Genomic DNA, 17,805 nt, shown 5'->3' with positions numbered 1-17,805 from the left:
ACAATGTCTTATTTATGCAGTAATCGTTACCTGAAGCAGCATAGAAAGAATGGGCAAATAAAAATAATGCAAGTTCCCTATAAATGTGTAATGGGGTAATACAAAAAAAGCCCACATTTCTTTTGATTCCACTCCTTCCATGTACATGAATACTGGTTTTGGTTATACTATAATGAATCCTAAATCAAGGATGCTGTGAAAAAAAAGAGCATAGAATCATGCTTACTGGGAAAATTCCATTTATGCGGCTTGGTTTGCCCTTGGGATAAGGGTTGCCAGGAATCATGCCACAGGATGATATCATAGCATGAGGAGCCTTACAACCCGTTTTTGAAGCCTGCAAGATAATCAAGAAAGGACATTATTTGCTATCAAATTCAATGCTTTAAAGAAATTAATTACTATTTCATGACATTTAGACTGCATGACTCAACCTACATGGAACGATTCAAAGCTTTGTCTCAAATCTTCTTCCTAAATAGCCCAAATAGTGTGAGGTTCTGCCAAAGTCCCGTTTGTTTTGAATAACTGTACTCAAATCACCTCTGCCTCTACAGAACTTGGGGTTAAGCACTTGATGTTCTCTAAAACAAATGCAGACTGTTTCCTTCAGCATTGGTTGCAATTCTGCCCCTTCTTCCATATGATCCTAATGTCTGACAGAAACTTCCCCTTTTTTTGCACATGTATTACATAGCTCTTATCTTTTTGCAGCTGCTTCTTTCAGCTTGTCTTCCACCAGTAGTTCCCAGCAGTCTTCATGGTAAGTCCTGACCCCACAATGATCATAAGGATGGAAACAATACTGTATTTGACAGAATCAAGGATACTAGAGTATCTTGACTACCTGTTCAAGAATTCTTCTGCATCTTTTCTTCTCTGACATATTAATCCTGAACAGATCTTCAATAAGGCGATAATTCTGAGCATCAACAATGTTGCTATAAATAAAGGCATCGACAGACGATTACTGCCATTCCATATGCTTATCAGAAATAATGCACTACTGAAAAGTGATCAACACTTATTCAGCCAGTACCCAACAGTACATTAAAAAACCATAATTAGTTCAGATGATAATATTACTATTAATATTAAAGTTAAAACCCCAGGCTTAAATATGGACTTCATACCTGTAAGTGAAACATGGTATTAGAATTAAATATAAATACGGAATATTATAATTAAAGATAAATATGGAACAATGGACAACAATGGCTAAACTTTATGGCAAAAATAACTATGTTGACAAAATGAATTTTGCATCACAACAGTTTATTAGAAAGCTTTAATTGCTACTAGTACATAGTTCCCAGCACAGCAGAAAATCAGCAGCTACTCAGTTCGCTGCTGTTTCTTGCTAGACTGGTAGAGAAACAAATTATCATCTTATTTACTCCAGAGTGAAAAAGATCAAACTCCTGGCAATTCTCTCATGTTCTGCAGAGCTAGTGAAACCCCTCACACAGTTCCAGAAAGTACACTTCCTTTCTCCTTGCTCCTCTCCCAAAAATAACACTGGACACACCAAAAACAAAATGTGCAAGTACAAGGAACCTAATGCCTGATTCTGCCTGCCTTTTTCAAAACCCTGATCACAGCACCTTTACTGCTGTCAAACACTACCTGCTCCATCCAAACTACTGGAAATACAACACAGCCCCAAAAAGGAGGATTTCTCAAAGGAGCATATTAGAAGAAATGGAACCAGCAGAATGTTGAACAAAGACATGAAAAACACCACAAAGAATGGTATCAAAATGTGAATGAACTTTCAGCTTTGTTCTCTAGTTTTGGTTAGCGAAGTAAATAGTACATAGATTTGGGTTAGGTTTTCTATATCATGACTCTCTTATTATGCTCTTGTACTGCAGAAATTCAACAGCTAAAGAAGTTACCACGCTTTCCCCCCACATCAGTTGAAGTGTAGCAACTAAAGAGTCTAGGAGTTCCAATCTGATTTGAAGAAGCAAAACAAGTTAGTTTAATGTGCCACTGAAATTCCTTTAGGCTACCATTTTGTTTTGGTCTGAAAGAGACTAGGAGCATCCATACAGCTTCTTAATGCTCAACTCTGAAAGCAGGATCATGTCTATATCCCCAGTCTTATTTGTTTTATGGATATTTATATAATGAATTTATATACCCCAAAATGTTCAAGCTAGCTGTAATACATAGCATTCATATGTAAGGCAGACACACTTAATGCAAAAAAACCCCCAACCCAAAACAGAACAACACTTCATACAATAAATCCCCTAAACCAGGCAGAAGAGTTCCAATATAAACATAGGTAAAAGGTAGATCCTTTGAAGCAGCTGCGTTCAGTAAAAAAAGGCAACTTTCCGTGTAAACATACATTTAGAATATCTATATATCTTTTATAGACATTAGATCTGTAAATCAAATGTGTCAATTTAAGAGATGTATTTACTTAACTCATCTTTACATATGTAATATTCAGAGGGCTTTTCAAATGCAAAAGGGTCAATTCCCAGAACACTCTGGTCTCAAGTCTTTTACATTTCAGTGAGCAGAAATAAGCTTAAGGCCCTCTTCATTCTCTACAAGATCTGAAGACCACTGTGAAAATATTGGCAAAGTGGCAGTTTTCCAACAGGCAGAAGCCCACATAGCAGCATGCTCAAGACTCAGACGAACTACAGAATTTTGCACAATGTCTACTTACAATTCTTCTTTTTACAGCCCTATCAATAATGGATTTGTGCTTTACCTTAACTGGCCACAGCGTTTCCTTCTACAATTATCTTAAGTTTTATATACTGCAACATTAGTAAAAACAATACAGCTTAAGGAAATACAACACAAGAGATACTTACGAAGCTAAGATTTCAAGGGCAATAAGTTTATCTTTGCTGAACGTGAAGCAGTTGAGAATATTAACCATTTTTGATGCTGGAACTGCCACTATTTTCTGACAAGTAAGCAAGAAAGAAAAAAGTGTATATAAAATAAGACACTACAATTATTTTAAACCCAGAATGCTACTCAGTTACAGCTTCATATCACGTATTTCAGTAAACGTTTAATATTCTCTCCCTCCCACTGGGAAGGAGACTCTATGCGCTAAATGCTGAACAAGGAACTGCAAAAAGCACTTGCCAAATGCAGAGAAATTAGGAAAGTTAACAGTTAAAAACGGCTACATCTATTCTTGTGATACACAGGAAGGTAAAAGATACCCTGGTTAAAAGTATGACATTTTGTATTTTGATACCATTGAAAAAGAAAGAGATGAAGAGGTAACTTTGAAGATTAAAGGGTAGACCAATCCATCAGTTGCAAAAGTACACATCACAAAATGAAAAGAAGATTAAGAGGGCAAACTTACTCTACAAGATTATGCCACAAGAACTTACATGTTGTAAAGCCTTTATTGCCTTGAGCTGTGGTTCAGCCCAGGAAAAGTATCTCAGTAACTCAACAACCTGCAACAGAAAGGCCTTCAATTAATCTTTTATATATATTAAAAAATTTTGCTAACAGCATCAATATGATCTTTCCATTTTTGGAGTATAGTGGTACACTGCTAAAAAACATGCGTGTGTCTGTGATGTTTGATTACATCAGTATCTACCAGCATGTAATGTTCTTTTTATTTCTAAGTAGGCACCTAAAAATTCTATAAGATTAAGTTTTTCTATGGAAATATTTAAAATAGATACTTACTCCTCTCTATATATTTGCATATAGCACAATTGCCACAATATTAGAATAAAAAAATTAAGTCTTTCTGAAAAAGCTTATAAACCTTCAGTATTGCAAACAGCATATTCACCAAACACAAAAAAAAAACAGAAGAAAAAGAAACAAGAAAAGAAATCTACGTAATACCAAAATAAGTTGGATACTCATTACTACATGCCAGTTTAGAAAATACATGCAAAATAACCCTGAATTCCATGACGATCAATTTCTCCAATTTTCCCCACACAACAGGAACAAAAATGTAATTATTTTGATAACAAAATAACTTGGAACTATTTTTAACAGATTAATTTTGATATAATAATGAGAAATTAAATCTCCTCAGTTAATAAATAAAAACGCTAATATGATCAGCTTCAGTATGACTGGAGACACTGTCTTTCTGTATTACTAAATACACAAAACCAATAGCTCCCATTAAACCCATGACAGTGTTGACTTTTACCTGTTCACTAGAAAAGTATCCATGAACATATTCAATAGCTTTTAATTTGTACTCAGTCAATACAGCCTAGAAGATACAGAAAAAAAGACGCATAATTAGTCCCTCAAAAATTATAATTATAGCACAATCATCTGCTAGAATAATCTATTAATCTAAAAAAACCTGACCTTACCAAGTGACATTTGCATCAATTACACTGCAATATTTCTAAGAAACAGAATACTCCTTAGATAATTGAGAGAACAATGAAAAGCAGAGATGTAATTTAATTCTTCTGTTAAAAAAAATTACTTACTTGTTTATTTATTTCATTTTGCCTTTTTTTTTTGCTGTTTGAAACTGTAGTGAGAGAACATCATCATCTCTCTTCCTTTTGCCTCTAAGGTTTACATCAACTTTATGTTAAACAAGATGATACACTTCATTATTCATATAATCTCTTCATATGTTGCATGTAAAATAATTAGCAAAGCATCTTACTTCAGTGAATTTACAAGAAAGACTGCTCCAGAGGTGATGTTGTCTTAGCATTACCTTCCCATAGGCCAAACATTGATATGCAATCATACAAAACAAAGGAAGCAGAGTAGTTTAACACACTACTGGCCACCATTTTTTACTTAAGTGGCAAGACATTTTTGTTGATAACCACGTGGGCTAACTAATAGCCAGGGCTTCTCCCCCTCCTTATACCCAGCTCACTGATACAGGGTACAAGATGTAAAGAAGACAGGTAACAGCTGAATTCCTGCCCCAAACTGGTGCACACACCTTTCTTCCCCAGTTTCCAAGGCCCCCATCTATTGTTAGCTCTCATGCTTATTCTCAAATCACCTCCAGCTTCACCCACACACCCATTTCTATCTTCTTCCTAACAGCCCTAAAACCTACCCCTATTCCTTCTTTTTTTGTCCTTGTCCCTCCACAGAGACAGTCATGAAGTTCTCTATCACTGCAACCTGACTGTGAGTACCACAGGTGCACAGAAACCCACTCGCATACTGTTCAACGCAACCCCCTTCCTTTCTGTACCTCATGAAGAGACCAACACTACCAGACACGCTGAAGTCACAGAGGAAAAAGAACTTCTCTCTTCATGCTCATTTTTTCTTCTCTCCCTTCCTTCCCTTCACAGATTTTGGAAAAAAGCCTGGTATGTCACATAGCAACTTCTTTACGAAAACAAATGTCACTCTTCCTCCTTAAATCAACAACTGAATGACTTCATAATAATAACACAAACAGAAAGCACTGCTATGTATACTTATGAAAAAAAACCCCACCTTTATTTTGTTAATAATAATAAATATATATGGGGAAAGACAACTAAGCTACACATTAAGACATTTAAATAATTGCTCCTGCTACCTGTAGAACTGAAAACGGAACAGACCAACAGAACTGACTTGTGAATCACATAATAAAGAAGGTTCTACCACAGAGCTAGAAATGAAGTTTAAACAAGGACCTAGCAACACAGATACAAAATAAGCATTTGGAAAATGAACATTACACTGGAACAGCACAGCTATTATTAACACAGCGGAACACTGATCCTTAGATCAACAGTAAGTTAGGCTTACAGGAATACAGGCAGATAGCACGCAGGAAACATAATTGCCTAAAATCACATGTCAAAACCCCTTTTGTTTGAAGTCTTTAGTAATCACTGAGCGTATTCTGAAGGGCCGCACTGCAGTAGTAATATTTGAAACATTACTCCCTCCCACCATCAATTCTCAGAGAAAGTATTCATGTGCAAATTGTTCCTTGATTTTTTCCCCAGATTTTCCATAAAAATTCTTAGGTTGGGAGGGAAGTCCACACCCTGAAATATCTTAGGCTGTCACATTTTTAGCTGGTTACACAGCATGGAACATATCTCTTTTATAAATGAGAATTTATGACCATGACCTTATGCAAAAATTCTAGTAAGTGCAGTTGTGATAACAAAGACTCATCACTGGGGCTTTTGTGCACAGCGGTTTATACCTCAATATGTTCCAAAATAATAATACTACAACTGCAGCCATCACTGCATCTCACACTGAAGAGAAGCTGAACTGAAACTCAGCTCTGTAGCACCCAAGTCCAAATAAAGGAAATGACCTCTCCTAGACAACCCATCGTAACAAACACAACTATTACAAAAACGCTAAGGATTCCTTTCCTGCCATAGGGCAATCTTATCCGAAACAAGCCCTTCAGTTTCACACCAAGACAGCTTTAGCAGGACACATAACTGTTCTACTGTGACACTTAAATCACCTCTGCTTAACTACAGCAAAATATGTCATCCCAGGTTTCTACTTCCCACGCAAGACAGGAACCATCAATCTCAGAGGTTCTGATTCTTTCCATCTCCTTTTCCACTTCCAGCATTTGGGGAACTGCCCCAACCACTAACCTCTAGCCTTCTTGTTAAAAACAGGCCTCTCTGCACTAAGAAACGAGACACCTGACAGACATCGGGAAGCCCAGGTTTGTACCTCTGTTTCCCACAACCAGTAGGCATTTTGCTCAGTGAGTTTTTAACAAGAGATGCACAAGCACAGTTCAGAGCACGCATCAAAACCCAGGATTTCCCATCCCGGATGAAGGTGCGCACACACTGCTGAGCTGTGCAAGAGGTGGCTTTGAGCAAGGACAGCAGAGTGCAGCTTAGAAATCAGCCCTCTCATGTCATATTTGTGTGCTGTATCTCCTAAACCATCATATAAAGGGTGGATACCTCACAGTGTAAGTCCTCATCCCTGGCAGGCCAAGAAAACGCAGCCTCTCCCCTCAAATAAGAGATATTTGGGTATTCTGGCTTTTCTTCCTCATCTTCCTTGACAGTGAAAACGCTGTGATAAATTTATTCAAATGCTTATTTCAAATGAACGCCCTTCAAGTACATGTTGTTAGCTCAGTGGCAGGAGTCTGGACATTCAATCTCAGTTTTCTGAGAAAATAAAAATACCTCAAAAAGAGCAATCATGTCACAGCGGCTTTACACTGTTATATCTGACATACAAAAACTGGGATACACCAGCAACACCCCATTATAGCTCTTCACACTGAGGCGAAATTTAGCCTTTATTGAATCCTGAAGTCATTATTAAAGAACACAAACACCGAACCTGGTGTGTTCGCCAAGAGGAATATTCTACCATGAAATGGTTAAGCTAACATGCAAAACGAGAAGTTACCTTTCTAATTTCATCCAGCACGGTTTCAAATGATTTCTTATCCATCTTTATTAGTTCATTCAATGCAGCTACTTAAACATGGAAACAAAAAAAAAAAAGAAAATATCCAGGCCAAAGACTTTACTGACAGTCTTTAAGCATGCAGGACAAAAAAATATTTAAAAAAAAAAAAAAGCAGCAGGGCAAGAAAGGCAGCCTGGGATCTTCTTCGCCCCTGCGAATTCAGCGCTGACGCCTTTTGCGATGCTGGACACAGCGCAAGAGACAAAGGCAGACGTCCGGCTGCTGCTCGCCGCCTCGGAGGAGACCCGCGCCCGCTCACTGCCCGTTTCGAGGCTGCTCTCGCCGGCGAAGGAAGAGGAAGGGCAGGGAGGCCGAGGCAGCAGCAGGAGGGGGCGGCAGCCGCGGCCCCTCGGAGCGGCCGCGCAAGGACCCCGCAGCGCCGCTCCCCTCAGCACGCGGCGCCGAGGCCCGGCCGGCCCGCGCCCGCCTGCGGGGCTCCCCCGCGCCCCATAGCTCGCCGCGTCGCCACCCCTTGATGCCGGCGGCCAGAGGCCGAGGTGCTCCCGAGCGGCTGCCGAGGAACGCGGGGCAGTGGGCCGAGGCGGCCCGGGAAGCGAGGGCGCGGCACCGAGCCCGCAGCCACCGACAGGGCACCCCGCTCCGCCGGCCCTGGCTCTCGGCCGGTCGCGCTCCTATGACATCACAGCGCGGGCCGAAGGCCCCGTTCCATGCCTGTCGACAACAACGATGCCTGCGCAGAAGTGGCGGAAGCCCGAGCCGCAGTCTCTCCTTTCCAGCCCCCGGGCGTCGCGCCGAAACGCTGAGCGCTTCCGCGGGGCGCCGCCGCGCCCTCTCCGGCCTGCCTCTCCACTGCCGCCGCTCGCTTCGGAGCCGGCACGGTTGCGGGCAGCCCGGCGCGGGGAGAAGCAGCGACGGGAGCGAGTCCCGCCTCTCCTGGGCCAGCCGGCGGCGGGAGACGGGTCGGTCACGTGGCTGCCATGGCAACGCGGCGCGGCGGCCCCTCCCCGTCCCTGCCTCCATGAGGCGGAAGCGGCCGCCGGGGCCGTGGCTAGTGATGGCTAGTGCTGTGCTGGCCCTGCTGGCCCTGCTGTGGGGCTCGCAGGTGGGCGGCGGCCGGGGCGAGCAGCCTGAGGGAGGGGGCGGAGCGTGAGAGCCGGCCCGGGCCGCGGTATCGGCCAGCCCGGTGGCCGAGCTGCGTGCAAGCCCTCCGGTTACGGCTTCTTGCCTGAAGACAAATACCGGGGGAGGGGTCCGGCGGCCGGCCGGGAGGAGCGCGCCCGGGGGCGGCGGGGACGGGGCCGGGGCCGTGGCCGTGGCCCCGGCCCCGGTCTCGGTCTCGGTCTGCGCGGGGACCCGCAGGGGTGCGGGCAGGGCCCCGGTTTGTCCTGGTGCCTTCCCGCGCCTCTTCTGGCTTACGTCGTTTTAGGGGGAGGCTTGTTTATGTGACTTTACAGCCCTTCTGAGATAAACGCGTAGGCTGGGTGATTCTTTTTCAGGGGGTTCCAAGCAGTATGCTCTGCTTAGACGAGGAAAAACTTCATAATCTGTGGGTGAATAGCTTTGCACTTCTTACTGTCGGGTTTTCTGCCTGCTTAATTACTCTCGGTTTTCCTTCATGGCAGTCTAATCTTTCTTAAGCTGTTCGTAGTTCCCTGTTATCAACTTACCCCTACTTCTGGCAAGGCAATTAACAGAAGTGTTAAATGGCCCTGGTCCTTAAGGGTCACCACTTGTTACTTCTTAGTTCTAGCCTGATCTTTCCGTTTCAGTGCTTAGGTCTCCATCCAGTACTTGCCGCAGTTCAGCTGTGCTTAGCTTCCATTCTTCTGCTGGAAAAATAGAACAAAAAGGTGGAAGACTATTTTTTTCCATTATCTGTTAAACTGCATACGTTGACCTGAGTTTTGCTCTTCCTGGTATCTTGCAATTCCCCATTTCTAAGATGTAGTTTTCTTTCTTGACCTGTATTTTCTTTATTCTGATTTTTCTTATTTTCATATCTTCTTGAAGTGATTATTGATTCTGTTGCATTTGGAACCTTCTCTACTATTTTCCTCATTTTGGAGTGTGATTTACAGATAGTAATAGCAACTTCGATGTAAGAAATTTCAGGGTGCGTTTTTTGCCTTCTAATTCCAGAGCTCCCCAGTCCAAAGGACTTCATTAGCTCATTTCCAGTTTGTCGAAATTTTCCTATTTGCAGTCCAAAACCCTAGCTACAAGCCTATTTCTGTTTATCTATCTTCTTAATTTAAATTGAACAAATCAATTTATGATGCTTCAGTACAAAGTTACTTTCTACTGCTGGTTCTTCTGATCCCACCATCATGGGATTTAACTGCTAATGGATATTTATTTTTGTATTTTCAGGTTTTAAAAGCATTTGATTACTCCTTTCTTTGGAAGGGACAGCAACAGATGTACAAGCTGGACATAGGCTGGCCTAAAATTCCAGAATACTTCACTGGTCAAACATTTTGTGTTGCTGTTGATTCTCTTCATGGTTTGGTCTATGTGGGACAAGTGAGTGAGAATATATATTTCTCTCCTTGTTAACCTAGTGTATTTTTGCCTTTAAAGTATCTGGTTTAGATTAAGATATATATGTGTGTGTGTACATCTATATGAATAATTATTGTATCAAAATTAGTGAAAATATAAGTATAGTTCTCTCTGCTCTATTCATTTTTAAAGCAGTTCTGGGACCGTACTTTTAAAAGCATTAAATTTCTGTGGTATGAATGCATGATCCAACTTAACTGACTTACAGTAGCTTCTTCTCTAACTGTAAGGTAAACTGTGCTTCTAGGGCAACTGACTAGTCCCCTTCCACTCTTTCAGTCTTTGTCCCATGAAATAAAAACCACGGAGCTCTTTCAGCCAGTTACAGTAATTGGAGTTCAATTATTTGCTTTACCCAGTTCCATGCATTGGTATCCCTAAGTCAGGGCTAAGACATTCTCTCCATGGAAAGTGGTGGGATTTAATTATAAAGCACGGTATGAGTACTTGTGTGCCATGCAGCTAATACATACAGTTACAGTTTTTCATACCTGTGTTACACTTGGCATATTTTTCAGCAAGAACACGAAAACATGATTGAAAATGAAGACCAAGATAGCTGCAGGAGCTTGGCTGCTCTGAAAATTGGACTCTGTGATTTAAGTTGGAAGTCTAGAATGAGTGGAAGGTTTTGCATGCTAAACTTAGACCCTTCTCTCTCTCAGTTCTAGCTGGAAAAAATGAGATCTAGCAGACAGTCTTAGGAGACTCTCATGATTCATGAAACATTGAAAAAATCTTACAAAGAGGAATTTTCAAAAATATGATTACTTGCTTAACATGTTTTCTTAATAGACTGGTTTTTGCCTTTTCAGAGGGGAGATAATGTACCAAAGGTACTTGTATTCTCAGAGGAAGGCTATTTTCTTTACTCCTGGAATAATACAGTTGAAATGCCTCATGGTATCTTTGTATTGAACACCGCAACAGATAGTTCAGTATGGATCACAGATGTTGGAAAAGGTATGCATGGTGGTGATATGAGAAGTATTAGGTGGGGAAGAAAATGCTAATGTTGCAGATACTACTTTAAACAACTCATTTATTTAAGTCTCTCAAACAATTCTGAGATAGATTTGTGCTTTTCTTGCCATGAACAAACTTCTCAGGTGCTGCACAAAATACTCTGAAGGCTCATGATTTGTGCTGTGTGTCTGCTTATAGCTTCTGAACTTAGTAAGCAAGGGGGGGTTTGTTTGTTTTGTTCTTTTGGTTTGTTTTGTCGGGTTTTTTTCCCCAGGAGAAGTATTGGGGGAAAAAAAAATCTTCTTGCTAGACTTATGTTCTGTCCTAGGTTTGGTGGCCCTAATACAATGGATGAATATTGTTGTAGCCTATGGATTTACTAACCCGCAGTCATATTCTCACTATAGAATTTTGTCTGTTTGATTTATTAATATCACTTGTGAGTATCAGGAGATTTTCTTTTTTAATCTTTGTAATCAGTTGTAATACTTACATTTTGCTTTAAGATATTTTTGTACTTTTTTTTCTTAATTCAGATAAATATGGGCACACCGTGAAACAGTATAGCCCTTCGGGTAAACTAATGCAGATCTTGGGCACACCAGGTAATGCTGGTTCAAGTTTGATTCCCCTACAATTTGACCAACCAGCAGAGATCTTTGTAGAGGAAAGCGGAGATATCTATGTTGTGGATGGAGATGGAGGAATGAATAACAGATTGCTCAAACTATCCAACGGTATGGAAAAATGAACTTCCGCAGTAGTTGACCATTGAAAATTGAATTTTAAATAACACAACTTGAGAATACTTTTAAGCGAGGACTAGGTAGAGCTGTCATTTAACATTAGTTTGAAGACTTTGTCAGATCAGGTGCTGTTTTACTGCTTGTCACTTCAGAAGAAATTTTTTATGACAAGAGGCTGAGAGAATGAGTTTGTTCAGTCTTCAGGAGAGAAGGCTAAGGAGGATTCTTATCTCTGTCTTCAAGTCAGTAATGGGAGGGTATAGAGAAGACAGAGCCACACATTTCTTGGAGATGCACGGTGAAGAATGAGGAACATTGATCAAAAGATGCAAGAGGGGGGAATTCCAGTTCAGTTTTTGGAGGGAAAGATTCACAGTGAGGGTGATCAGACAGTAACTAGTTTGCCCAGAGAGGGTGTGCAGTCTCCACTCTTGGAGATGCTCAAAACTTGATGAGTTATGAACAACCTGATCTAACCTCAGAGCTGGATTTGTTATCAAGGCTAGTCCTGCTTTGAGAAGCAGGTTGGACCCAATAGTGTCTGGAGATCTTTTATACTTAAATTATTCCATGATTCTAATTAGCTTGCTCATATTCCCCAGTTAGGTGGTCAGTGTTGGTTAGAGCTGTGAGTGAGGAGTCTGTGCGTATCTGCAGTTGGGGAAAAGTGGAGGAGCTACTATTTCTCCTTTGCGCTATCATCATAAAACGGTTGGTTTGCTAATATCTGGTTTGCAAAATGGTAAATTGTTAAAACCCAAAACTGACTCAAAACTGCCAGGTAACAAATGCAAAAAATCAATATAGTAAACAAACGAGTATCATAATCAGCCAACTGCTTCTATATATTTTTTTTTTTTTCTTTTTTTAACACAGTGCTTAACAGAGCATTGGACTATGGCTTTTGTGTACTAGTGGCTACATTTCTGTAACCATAATCCTGAAACCACTAATAACAATCCAGTAGTTCCTGTAGTAGTTCCAGTATTTCTTGGGTTTATGTATCGGGAGTACTGTTTTTAAAAAGCCTGGGTTTAGAAATTCCACCTTTTAAAAATTAATCAAAGTAAGTTTGCAAGGGAATGACTTAAAGCTATTTTCCTTGTTGTTTTCTTACTGTGACTTTTTTACTTTTATTTTTGCTGGTGCTCACTGTTTAGATTACAAAGAGATATGGATGACTGGAACAAATGGGACCGGCATTGGTCAGTTCAAGATTCCTCACAGTGTAACAGTGGATCCTTTTGGACGGGTAAAAAATAAAGGGAGAATTTTTTTTTTTTCCCATCTTCTGACATACTTGTTTACATGTATTTGAACAAAAAAAAATTTATTTCTTTTTTAATTGAACTGTTGTGATCTGGGTCATTTTATGTGGGTTACAGTTTTCAGTGTGATAGTAGTCATAAGCTGACGTTTCGCACTGCACATCCTACTGAAGTAGTTGGCTGCAAGGTTAACACAAGGGTTCTGACCAGTTACATTGTCAATGTCCATGTAACAGCAAACTGTTCCTCCTGCAGTCTCTAACAGTTTGCCATTGTGAGAGTACAGGAGAATTATGTTCTGTAATAAATATCTACCCAAGCACTTACATTTCTTCAGGGGACTTTAATTTCACATTTGGAAATTCCAAATAAGCTTAAGATGGCAGTAAGGCGCTAGCTAGGTTGTGGACATCAGTCCTTTTCTACATGCAGCTCAAGGCATTCAAGAGTCTGCTTCTGCCAGGTGTTAATCATAGTCTGGCTTTTGCTCTGCTGCTCTTGTAGAGGAATTATGTGGTCGCTCCTTAATCTGTTTCAGGGAAAATAAGATTGCTTGACTAAAACATCTTAAATAACTGGTTTGAGCTAATTCTGCTGATGCTGTCTGAACCAGAATAAGAAGCATATATAAAAATCACTTCTCTGCCAAAACTGGCAAGGTGGGAGGGAGAAGAGGAGGAACATGGCCACATTCTGTTGAAGGGTAACCATGAATGTATACCTTCAAAGACAGCAACTGTGATGGGCTACAATTTTATTGCCAATGTGGTATTGATCATCAGCCTAGGTTAGAAATAATTGTCAATTCCTAAGAAATCTAAGAGATTGCTGTAGTAGTCTTTCATTTAAAAATAGTGATGAAAGATCTCGGGTCAACTTGTTTATTGCTCTCTTTCGGGTGATATCCCAGAAAAGTCATGAAGTTTACTTATCAGACTGACGAGCTGTCAACAGCTAAAATTGCAATGATTGTAGTACAAGAGAGGCCTTCACTGGAACTGTCTAATGGTATTGCTGGCTTGTAGTGTTTGTGAACCCAGTTAGCACAGGATGGAACAGAGATAAGCTCCACAAAACTGATTAGACAAAACATGCTGAAAATGCTCTTAGTGTTTAAGTTGCTCAATATTTATTGTAGTATTAGGCATATCAGAGTGTTTGCAGATGCAGTCATCATAGGCCTAGATCATGAAATGAGACTACTGTTGAAAAACAAATTGTTAGCGGGTGACAGACCAGTATCTTCAGAATTAAAGAGGTGGGAATATGTCCTCACCGGGGGGGGGGCAGAATCCTACTAAATATATCCATAGCATAGCCACAAAAATGAAGAGAAGGCACTGCTTTCTCTGTTAAAGTAGTATAATATAATTTGTGTATCTTAACTATGTGGTGGTTTTGTTTTATATGTGGAATTCATCTACTTTAGTTTTGAATGTGGAGGTACATTTGTGCACCTCTGCAACAACGTTCTTCCAAGGTGTACTTCTTTTTTACTACAGGATACTTTTCTAATGTAAGAAACTAATGCATTTGATTTGTTCTACTTGTGAACAGCCATGATATTTGTTCTTAACAGGTATGGGTTGCAGACAGAGGCAACAAAAGAATACAGGTTTTTGATAAAGTCACAGGGGAATGGCTTGGGTCTTGGAGCAGCTGTTTTTCAGAAGATGGACCCTATTCTGTCAGGTATTGTTGAACAGTTCTTCTAGAAGCATGCAATTACATAAATAAGGTGTACTCTTACTGGTGAATTAAAATGTTGATATTTAACGCCTGATGACAAGGAGTTAACCAGTTTAACTAACAGGGTGCTGGGCCCTAAGCATGTGCAAAGATCTTGCATAGTTGTATCTTGACAGGGAAATCTTGGCTTTATAAGAAGCCCCATGGATTTGAGTGCAGGATTGGGAACTTCATTTTCAAGTTGTGTGTTGTTGACCTTACTGTTGCAGCTTTTACAGGAAGAGAGATTGTCTTGAATGAGTTTTCTGTAGCATAATCTATCTCAAGGAGCAGCAACATGTAGAGTAAGGTTTACAAGTTAATTCTCAATGTTTCACTGCATTTAGTTTAAAACCTTGACTATTAAGGAGGTTTTGTTTGTTTTACAGTGCATGGTTGTGTTAAAATGAGATGTCATATGGAGTTCATAATTCAAAGATATGTTTCTGTCTTTCACAGATTTACTGCCAATTACAAATACCTGATTGTAGCTCAGCTGAATATCAACCGATTAGCAATCTTGGCGGCACCACCGGTTGGCTCTATTGGGGACTGTGTTATGGTCAACACAGTCCAGCTGGCAGATGAAACCAAACCACACCTTGTGGATGTAGACATGAAGAGTGGAGCAGTCTATGTTGCAGAGATTGGAGCCCAGCAAGTACAAAAATACATACCCCTAAGCTGATGGTTTCCCACAACTGCCATGGCACAAGCTGTGTGACATACAAGACCTATGACCACATTTCTTTGAGTTTTCTGTAGCTTGTGTTTCTTTAGACAAGCACACAACATAGTGCTTGCAGAACTGTAGAGCTAAGAATCTGTCCTAGCTGTTCTGCAGTCCTGGAGAAATACTCGGTCTCGAGCTTTTACTCTTTTTAGTAATGCTATGGTGGCTTTTGCTTTTGTTGCTGGCAATTGTAAAATGACTTTGATAAACATCTTAATTTTATTATATAAAACTTTACAAACACAGCTGCTGTTCTTAAATGTTTAGTGTCATCTTGGGACTCCTCTACTTAGCCTGTGTGTGTTGTTAAATGAAGGTCAGAACTGTCTGAAAGAAGTGTAGAAATGATTTCCTGGGAAGCGAGCACCTTATTTTAATGTTTCTTCATTTATTTTTTGGAATCATTGTGCTTATGCTGCCCAACACTGAATACAGAGATGCATTATGATGTTGAATAAGATGCTGCTGGATACTGGTGTCGGTGCTGATACTGGCATCTGCCTTAGGTGGTTAATGACATTAGCTAGAGCTGAAAACTTAGATTTCAGTGCTTAAGTGGTAAAGTCTGTAATAAGCTTAAGAGAAATTGATATCAGGCACTTCAGACTAAATCAAAAGTATGTGCACAGCAGCCGAGTACTGATTCTTAACTAAATCAATTCTTAACCTGATTTCATTTATATCAGCATGAGTTTTCTGTTCCATAAGATTTCATAGTGGAACATATTGAAGTTCAGCTCATTTAAGTTCCTCAAGATAAACAAATTGGAAAGTCTTAATCAGCATTAGGGACTGGGAGACACATTATTTTCTCCCAATTTTGTTGAAGCTCTGTCAGTTAATAGCAGTGCATCTGTTTTGATTGAGGGATTTTTAACTGTTTTATATCCAGCACTTAGACTTCATCAACTCCATTAATGTCTAGAGTTAAATTTCTTACACTATAATCTAGCAGATGTCTCCAAGCTCTGTCCTAAAAAATGCTCTCTCTCTCCATTCCTAATCCAGAGTGGTTCCGTTTTCTTTACATGTTGCTACAAGATTTGAAGTTAGTTCACTTCATAGCACAGAGGGAAATGGGTGTAGGAAAATAGGATGGGGAAAATGGCATGGCAGAAATGAGACCGTGAATAACTGATTACCTCTGTAAAGCTGTGGACCCACATTTCATATTTATCTACTAGCTCTTCAAAACATTTGGGAGGATTTTTGCTGTTTCCACACACTTAATCTACTGTGTGGACTATTTTAAAGCTAATTACCAGCTAAGAGAGGCAATTTTTTTTCAACTTCCTTAGAAAGGGAATATGGGAAATGGAATTATTCTGATGGGAAATATCCACTTCAGTAATTGTTATCAAAAGCAAATGCATTTTTATTTGGCAGGTTTCAACCTAGGATCACAAATTTCTGGGTCAGCAGATGGGAAAACTGTCCAGAAAAGTCAGATTCATATGTTCTGTAGAAAGTAACTCAGCTGTGGGGCCTGATGGCCTGATTTCAGTACTATGTGAGATTAATGTACTAAATATGAATGCTTTGTTGTTGGCTACATCCAAATAACAACAGATCGAACCTGGCTGCCCTCATGCAAGCCTTAGAACCAGAACTTCAGGGTTATACACTAGTAAATATGATCCATCATTCACATGGTCTTGAATGGAGCTAGTAAGCAATATTTATTAGCTGAAAAAGTAGCAGTACTTCTTCTAGACCTAGATGGATACGTCCACATTGCTTTGCAGTGTGTTTCTAACTAGGTCTCCACTAGCTCAGGGATCTCTGCTCTGTGTGCAATTTAGCTATTTCTCACCTACACAAGGTGGATTTCTTTTTAAAAATATTACATTCAAATATAGTTAATAATATTGTAGTATTTTGGTGGTGTAAGGGGTCCAGGCATATCCATCCTTCCTCAGCACATCCTCTCCTTATTTATTTTTCCTTTGTCACATCCATTTGAAACTGGACTTGAAGCTCTCTGGGAGCATGCTTCTGTGGTCAGTAAAGGAGTAGTGCACTTTTGGATGTTGATGAATAAGTTATTTCTACAAGGTTCTGTTTGCTGCATGGATCTGCTCTCAACTCTCTTTTTACATGGGATTTTGCAGCCTCTGGAAATAGGAAGCATTCATCCAGTTTTGTCTGGCTTTACTGAAGTAGGCCATGGTGCCAAAATGTGCCTTGCCTCCTCTAGGCATTTGGGTATCTGTGATAAGAAGGGATGCTCATTATTAACTAATATGAGATGCTTAGACTCCTTTTTACCTCTGCGTCTGTGACCAGACTGAGATGATGATTGATTTGTGCACTAACTTGCTAATTCTCTGAAGGTTTTCTTATGTATCATCTTGAAACTGATTTCTGAAAAATTGCATACTAGGATAATTTGATAAAATAAATTGAGACTTTC

General features: G+C 40.1%; 2 protein-coding genes across 5 annotated transcripts in view; one reads left to right on the top strand and one right to left on the bottom strand.

Moving 5' to 3' along the window:
* The window catches only part of PROSER1 (proline and serine rich 1), a 21,390-nt gene extending 13,298 nt beyond the window's left edge, over nt 1-8,092 (bottom strand). Inside the window, exons 1-6 of one of the 3 annotated variants that reach the window (XM_072850312.1) lie at nt 7,366-8,092; nt 4,175-4,240; nt 3,381-3,449; nt 2,841-2,935; nt 848-941; nt 227-337 (exon numbers count right to left, since the gene is read on the bottom strand). In XM_072850312.1, coding sequence (XP_072706413.1) covers nt 227-337; nt 848-941; nt 2,841-2,935; nt 3,381-3,449; nt 4,175-4,240; nt 7,366-7,410 — 480 coding nt within the window. In that variant the 5' untranslated portion in view covers nt 7,411-8,092. Of the gene's footprint in view, nt 1-226; nt 338-847; nt 942-2,840; nt 2,936-3,380; nt 3,450-4,174; nt 4,241-7,365 lie in introns of those variants that run through there. The other 2 variants (XM_072850311.1, XM_072850313.1) reach the window with 2 other exon arrangements.
* NHLRC3 (NHL repeat containing 3) lies at nt 8,048-17,805 on the top strand. 2 transcript variants are annotated; one of them, XM_072850314.1, is made up of 7 exons: nt 8,048-8,491; nt 9,760-9,912; nt 10,767-10,914; nt 11,454-11,654; nt 12,824-12,915; nt 14,511-14,623; nt 15,119-17,805. In XM_072850314.1, exons 1-7 carry the CDS (start codon nt 8,063-8,065, stop codon nt 15,345-15,347), a joined length of 1,365 nt encoding a protein of 454 aa, XP_072706415.1. In that variant the 5' UTR covers nt 8,048-8,062; the 3' UTR covers nt 15,348-17,805. The 2 variants fall into 2 exon arrangements, with proteins under 2 accessions (XP_072706415.1, XP_072706416.1); XM_072850315.1 differs by lacking the exon at nt 8,048-8,491 and adding an exon at nt 8,548-8,939.

The sequence above is a fragment of the Ciconia boyciana genome, chromosome 1, assembly GCF_034638445.1.
Source record: "Ciconia boyciana chromosome 1, ASM3463844v1, whole genome shotgun sequence".
NCBI classification, from domain to species: domain Eukaryota; kingdom Metazoa; phylum Chordata; class Aves; order Ciconiiformes; family Ciconiidae; genus Ciconia; species Ciconia boyciana.
Note: the sequence above shows the minus strand (reverse complement) of the source record. Positions and strands in the feature narration are given on the sequence as shown.